This window comes from Ceratina calcarata, unplaced genomic scaffold (genome assembly GCF_001652005.2).
Source record: "Ceratina calcarata isolate Rehan_Ccalc_2016 unplaced genomic scaffold, ASM165200v1 scaffold49.2, whole genome shotgun sequence".
Classification (NCBI taxonomy): domain Eukaryota; kingdom Metazoa; phylum Arthropoda; class Insecta; order Hymenoptera; family Apidae; genus Ceratina; species Ceratina calcarata.
The window spans coordinates 698,168-705,813 of record NW_017173325.1 but is presented as its reverse complement, the minus strand read 5'-3'; the positions used below and the strand labels follow the sequence as shown (position 1 = coordinate 705,813).

The 7,646-nt window shown below is 40.8% G+C and overlaps 1 protein-coding gene across 3 annotated transcripts in view; it reads right to left on the bottom strand.

Annotated features, from left to right (window-relative positions):
• Positions 1-7,646, bottom strand: part of dpr1 (defective proboscis extension response 1) — a 524,556-nt gene that overhangs the window by 27,857 nt on the left and 489,053 nt on the right. For all 3 annotated transcript variants that reach the window (XM_026816137.1, XM_026816136.1, XM_018029633.2), the window contains 2 exons: positions 5,926-6,145; positions 2,829-2,926 (listed from right to left, as the gene is read on the bottom strand). In XM_026816137.1, the coding sequence (XP_026671938.1) occupies positions 2,829-2,926; positions 5,926-6,145 (318 nt within the window). The remainder of the gene's footprint in view (positions 1-2,828; positions 2,927-5,925; positions 6,146-7,646) is intronic.

Genomic DNA, 7,646 nt, shown 5'->3' with positions numbered 1-7,646 from the left:
GCAGGTAGCTTTTTAATAGTACTAGGAATCTATAATAACAAATTCAACATGCTAGCATTGTTTAAGTATATAGCCTATACATCCTTAAATGTATTTAAGTTTGTGAAGAATTTCTAAATGAGAAATCAAGGCGGCTTAACTATAAAACAAGTACAATATATGGACGTAAAAGAGGCGAATCAAAACGTTGGTCTCGTTCAACGGTTGAATCGAGACCAATCGCGTTAATTATTGGCGCAGGATGCCGAAAACAGCGTCGTCCGGCGTGACGGTGAGTTTCGCGAGAATCGAACTATCGCGTCCGGGCATATCGCATAATTAAACCGCGACCAATTGTCCGTCGTTTCGTAATAACCCGGCGTTTTCATCGGAATAACAATTTCGCCTGGTGGGAAGGCGGTGGAATTTCCAGCTCGTCCGCGTTTTCAACGTGAAAATCGTCGCGTTTCGATGGTTGGCGATAAAACGGCGGGGCTACGCCGGGAGATCGAGGCGCAACAGGCGGGCCGCCGGCGGGGATTCCTCCCATCGATCGCGTTGATCGCTCGAATCGATCGGGGTTTCGATGAAACGAAGAACCCGGCGCGATGCAACGTAACGCTGTCGCCACGACCGGCCCGGGTTTTACCGTCGTTGCGTCGTCGTGTCGCGCTCCGTCTCGAATTTCGCGGGCTGTTTGTAATTAAAAGCCTCCCGCGCTGTTGGAACAACGCGAAATTAACGAGCCGCCGAGTTAATTAACTTTCGACGCGTTTCACGAATGATTATTGGATCCATAACTGTCTGAGAACTCAGTTATGATCGAATTTTTGCCTCGCATGTTTTTCCCTCTCTCCATGCTCCTCCGATATCGAAACTGGTTATCGCGTTCCACAATTTTTTACAACATTCGGAGAAACAGCATCAATTCTGTTGGTAAAAATACAATTTAATCGCAATAAAATATTTATTCTCATAAATTTCCATAGAACGTTTACAAAAAAGTCTACTAATTCAAAAATTGAACTTCTATCGCCGTGTCTTTGCCCTCATGATTTTTTAGTACTATGCACTATTTTAGGATCTCCGGTATTTTTTATCGGTCGAAAAATGGCAAGAGAAAATCTGTAGAGCCGCGTAACTTCGAGGATTTTCTTTTAGTACTGTGAATTTTTTCACCGGCACAACGGACGCTCGAAACGCGGTGAAAATTACCGAGAAATGGCCGCACACAGTCACCGCTGGTTTTCTTCTTTTTTACAAGAATTTCTTAAACGATTGGACTTCACGACTGTTTTGAAATTCAGATTTCAGAAAGGGTTCGTTTCATAATTAATGGATCCGATTATGTGGATTTAACAATGAATCGAGTGAAAATAGTTGAAAGTTTGATTACGTCGGGAGTTAATAAGGCTTCTTGATTCTGGAAGTTTATTTCTCAGAGAATAGCAAGGATTTGCTCGAGTCAGAGATTTTATGATAGAAACTTATAAAATTGATATCAGGTTTTACGGACACCCGTAAATTTGATTGTGTGTTCGCTTTTACGTAATCATACAAGTGAATTTATTGAAAGTATTTTATTTTATGGATACACGTGTAGTTCACGATAAATCGTTATTGCTTAGATTTGTATGAACATAAGAGACGATTTAAAACGTGCTTAAATGTCCAAACGACAGTTCGACCAAACCTAGTAGTATCTCTCGGTACACGGAACGTTCTAGCATTTATACGTGTGGAAGAGTCAGCCGGAAGTCGGTTTTCTAAGATCTTTCTCGCGAAGAAGGGAAAGAAATCAGCAGTGGTTAGACACGGGTACCAGCCGGAAGATTCGATCGAAAATCGAGAAGGGGAATCGAATTACGTTTCCCTGCAGCTGGCGTAACAAAAGGGAGATAATGGCCAATGGAAAACCGGAGGCAACGAGAAGCGAGCCCCAGGATCTTTGGATTACAGCTGCTCCATCTCGCTCTTATATCTAATTACCCCTATTTACAAGGTCTTCTGGTGTGAAAAGGTTTTGATGAGCAAACTAGCTGGCACCGCCTTTCCTTTTTGCCGAGTGAACGACGAGACTTATGGGTTTCGTGGACTCAACAAAGTGATAACGACAAAATGTGTAGAACTGTTTCACTTATAACTGTATTTGTGCATTGGATAAAAGCGAATGAAGTAATAGAAGAAGAAAATTTAGGTCTTTATATGAAAATTATATAAATCATGGTCGGTGAGTCAATTATTATCAATACTGCCAAAGCACGTATCTTTGAATTGTATTATTGGACAGAAATATCAAATGGAACTTGTGTCCTGTTCAATTCCAAGATTAAATTCGAGCCGGAGACATTCCTTTAAAAATTGCTTTCACGTTCAATCGATTCTTTTTATTTGAATTACATATAAGCACCTTCCACCTTCGCGAGTTCGACTCATGAAATTCGAATGAATGAGATTCCAGTTGAAATAAAATAAATGTAATAGTAGGAGGTGTATCATATCTCATTTCACGACACCGTGTCGTTTGAATCGAAGTCGATGAAACGTGTTACCTTTAAATAATAGGTAAATAGAATTTATGATATATTCAACTGGCTTTTAAACCAGTTATTCATCGGTTATTAGTTTGCACTCGACTTTGGAACTAGATCTGTGTTTAATGCTGGCCGGTTAAGAAATTATAGCTACCACGGTTATAATAACGATACATAATTAATACGATGAAACAGATATTGATCGGTTTCGCAGTAATTATTAGTACATAGATAGGTAGGTAAATAGTTAATATTATCGATCTAAATGTGTGGTATTAAGAGGAATGTAATGTCTGATTTCTATGGAGTACTCACCATTGATAACGTGCACGTTGACGATGGCTCTCTGTGCCACAGTGGGCACGCAACTATAATTCCCAGAGTCGCTCGATTTCGCGTGGGTGATCTTCAACCTATAATCAAATTTCAAAGCCTTTGATTAAACGAAATACAGCTACACGTTATTTATCAATTTGATATCGCCAGATAGATGCAATTCCATATTCCGAAATTAATATTATCATTCAGAAAATGATACAAAATACATATACTCTAGTCTTCTGCTTTATAAATAAATCAGCCTGTAATTTAATATATCTCTCATGTACATTTAATTTATTTTATCATGTCATGCGTAATGATCATTATTGCAGTAATCGAAAACAAGTTAGACGGATATTTTCACTAGGAGATTCTATTATGAATGATAGAAGTGGATCTAATTTCGCGAGTGATTATCGATACGGGGTTCCGGCGACGAACGGCTCGTACGAAATAATTGATGACGAAATTAACAATGGAGCATTGATGATTTATCGGCTATTAACTGCTGGTTAATAGTGCTTGCGGTGCAATGAATTATCCCACGTCCACACCTTCCTTTCTCGTATGAAAAATATAGGACGATGTATGAACTTTCATGAAATAGAGTCTGACTCGAGTTAAGACCGAGTGAAGTCACGTCTTCCTCAATATAATTGATAATATGGGATAACAATTTTTAAATGTTTAGAACGAGGTTAAAAATAAAACGCCTGAATGGAACCATCTATGGTAGAATTATATCGTTCGATGTCGTTTAAAGCTAGCGCAGCGTGCTAACAATAAAAATTATTGTCAGCCGACTGTTGTCAGAAACACGGTAGATATCGGGTGTCATAGGCAAGCCTCGTAAAATAAATCCAACGATCATGTTCACCTAAGCGTATTATCCCCGTGGCAGCGTTGTACATCATTCCTTTCACCGTCGTAATAATGGGTCCCCAACACTTCTCCCCCGAGCAACATAATGCCTGGTACACGGCGACGTTGGGTGCGAGCGTGTCGGTTGTAAGTAAAGTAAATAGTCCTACGGGCTGAGTAAGTAAACCCGGTCTGACGTGGATGTCTGATGATCATTATGATTATTTTTCTTAATAAAAAGACTGGAAGTTTGTGTCACAACTTCAATTGACCCGAAACGATGAACTATTCGTTTGCAACGTTTCATGTCACATTTTCGGTGTTAGATAATGTAAAATATAATTAGCATCTCTGTAATCAAGTCGATGTCGGGTATTGTATACATTATCATTGTACATTATCATATCAAATGCGAACGTTCGATGGCGACCTATTGTAACGAATCCGCAGTTGTCTCTTTGTTTGCTTTATTTCTCATCTGGTTTACACATGTAGTAGAGAGTATTTATTGTTTTTCGATTTAATTGTATTCGTACACGCATTGTGCTGTCTGTCCGTTTGTTCGTTCGCAACGGTACTGAATTCTCCATTGAATTACAATCCCATTGAACAAAATTTCACGGAACATTTCTCGTTTCGTAGATTAAAAATCAGATCCTGTCCGCGGTTTGAAAATGTTTACCGAATTTGTCATCCTTATGATTTTATCATTTCGTGTCTCTGTAAGTTGTCATTAAATTTCAATCGCGCCTGTACAGCCCCCTGAACAACCAGAAATAATATACTGGGCAGTGGGAGCCGTAAAGAAGCTCCGGCAAGGCAAGTTCGCTCCCAATAGATTATTGATTAATCATTTACTTGGCGTACTTCGCCAGTTAGTTTCATCGTGCAGTATTGTAACGTATCACACCCTGGGGGCTAATAACGATCGTTTAAGGGTTACGTAACGACGTCCCGAGCGTCGACGTCGTCGTTCCCGGTGCAACAGAACACGCCTTGAGAAATAATTATTTTAATGCATGTATGTGGAGAACCAGCTTCGCATAACCTTAATAAACCCACCCTGTATAATGGGAACGAATTGCACAAGTCAATAACGATATTGCTTGACAAATTCGTAAATAATCTTCGTGATACGTATGTGGCTGAAAAATCCATTCATTGATTAAATTTCGTTGCCTGCATTTAAAAAAAAAATTAGCCGGCAATTAAATTCAACCCTTTCTTGTTTCACGGTTCACGGATTATAACTTCCATCCCTCCATTCAGAGGACCGGGCAAGCTCAGCACGTGCGCTATAATATTCAGCCGGTCCTCGGAGCCAGGCAGTGAAACGGGTCAGTCCTTTGTCAGACGAGTCGTGCACCGTGAAGACGCATCGGGCATGCTCTGCATTTCTAGCCCTAGTAAGCCCTAGTCCGACCGTGCGGTGCCGGCTCCCTTGTCAGTCCCTGGCTGGTTTGTGTGTCGCAGGAATATTGCAGCCCAGGGCTCGCGTCTGTTTTTGGACGTGATTGACGATTGTCAGCCACGCTGCGTTTCGCGTCGACGAATTTACGAGATGCCCCGGGTTCGGCCTGGGCGGGGAGCGGGCCGAGGCCTCAAGAACCAGGAATTAATTGTCTGCCGCGTGGACCGGGATTGCATGCGACGACGCAACGCGTTCTTCCTCTATCAGGGAAGACGGATCTCCGCGTCGAATTGTCACCGCGATATTTACGCCGTCCAACGCCGCGCGCGCCTACGGATTGATCAACGGGTATAATTGTGATCGATGGCGCCGCGGCCGGATCGTTGTACCGGTTTCGGCACGGAATAATTAACCCGCGGTGAATTTGTTCCGCTTTTGGGAGTTCTCTTTCAACTCGTGGGCAGCCGGCGCATTCCGTTATAACGCCTATTAATTTATTATGCGCTCAACGTATTCACTGGGTTATTTCTCGGTCGAAAGCTTCTTTCGAATTCAAACATCGCGTTAATCTTTCACATCGTACGGTTAGAAATTACATACATAATAAATTTCAATGGTTATCGAGTTAAGTGCAGGCGTGACAATTTTATATCGTAATTTAAAATAAAATTCTTTTGAACGTATTATCAATTTCAACTTTGCTCATTAACATTTATAAGTAGTATAAATAACAGGTATATAATAGATGCTCGATATTTCGAATAAATGATATGACGAATGGACGGACTGTAATTGAATTACATATTGATTGAGGCTTACCTTGACGTGAGTGCGCCACTCCATTCGGTTTTGACAGTGATGCGAGGCTCGCCGTTAACGTCGTTCTCCGAATGCGGCGACGTTACCACCGGTTCATTACCGCGGTACCAAGCCACTGTCCCCAGATCGTGAGGCCCCTGAGACATTAAGCAAGTCAACGTGAGGAGGCTCCCGGTTTTCACGTACAGGTCCGATGGCCCGAGTATTCTGGCTCCTGCCGCTGTAACAAAAATTATTCACCGTCGATTAGCTCGATCTGGCTCGTTTAATTAGAAATTGACATAATGTATAAAAGACTCGTCAAATCTTTTGTTATTCACTTCTACAACCATGTCGCATGAAATGAAGACTAATAGTAATAATTAATTCTTCATTAGTATCAATCGTATCTTATCAATTCAAATGTAAGAATTTGAAACACGCAATTAAGCTGCTGACACATTTCGCCAGAGAATTCTTGTTCAATCGGATACCAAGTCACAGGTACAGTTTGATAAAAGTTAAATGACAGACGTCTCGAGACGTGGTTTTCCAAGCTGCGTCAATTTTCGAGACTATTATCGGATATTCGACGCAGATAAGTTATTCATATCGCGAGGCAAATCGTGTCGTATATAAGCGGCAAGCGTTTCAGCTATCCTGGGGATTCGGTTCGACCTACTTTGTGATTAGCACGCGAATGTTTCCTCGGCACTGTGCATTTATAATGACCGCACAAGTAATTACGTGCGAGCATAATTGTTGCCAAAGCGGAGAGAGCCGAGAGAGGGCAAATCATGTACAATACGCGGGCCAACCAGCGATCCCGTCGGATCGTTTAAAATTCCACTATGTACGAAGTTTCCTGATATGAACTAGAGAATCTATACGTCGAACGACAGCCGCTTTACTGCGAGCACGATGGGTGTGTATCTCACGTATTTCCATTTATTTCATGCATTTCACCATTAATGCAGATTCTCAGTCGGTCGCATATCTATTGTACGTACAGATATACACGTACGTATTAAGCAAAGATTATTCTTAACTTAGCAATTCTGTTTTTAATTTCAGAGATGATACCAGGAAGTTATTCACACGTTAAAATGGCGTACTACTGTTAAATCGATGATAAATCTTTAAACGCTGTTTCCAAAGCGATTTCACGTATTCAATTTCCACAGCCAAAGACCCTCTTCTCGATTTTAGTGTCTCATTTTTTTTTTTCTCTTTAGGAAAAAGCTCTCATCAATTTCACTGTGGTCAGCGGACGTTTCTATCACGGCTACAGTTGAATGACTTCGGGCGATCACAAGGGGAATGTGTCTAGTCACTGTTGAGATATCAAATTCGAGCAGGAATAACGGAAGCCGTCTAATTCACGCTTTTCCATCGTGGGGATGCGTAGGTATCGATTTTCGCTTTCCACTACCGTGAATACCATAGTCTGACGTTTCTCGTTAATTTCCCAATTCTTAGTTCTCGCTTTTTATGTCTAATTAGAAATAAATATCGGTTCTATTATTTCCTGAACGTCAATACAAATCTAACAATAATGTCAAAATGTCGAAAAGAGTTTTAATAACAAATTGTTAAATTTATTAAGGTTGTATGAGCTGTAAGATCTCTGCTAAAAGTTTGAAACATATAATAGAAAGCTGTGTCCAATATTTGAAGCAATGAATTTTCAAGATGATAATTACAGATGAGTAAGGTTTATAAAATTGTTCGACCTGTTTTTC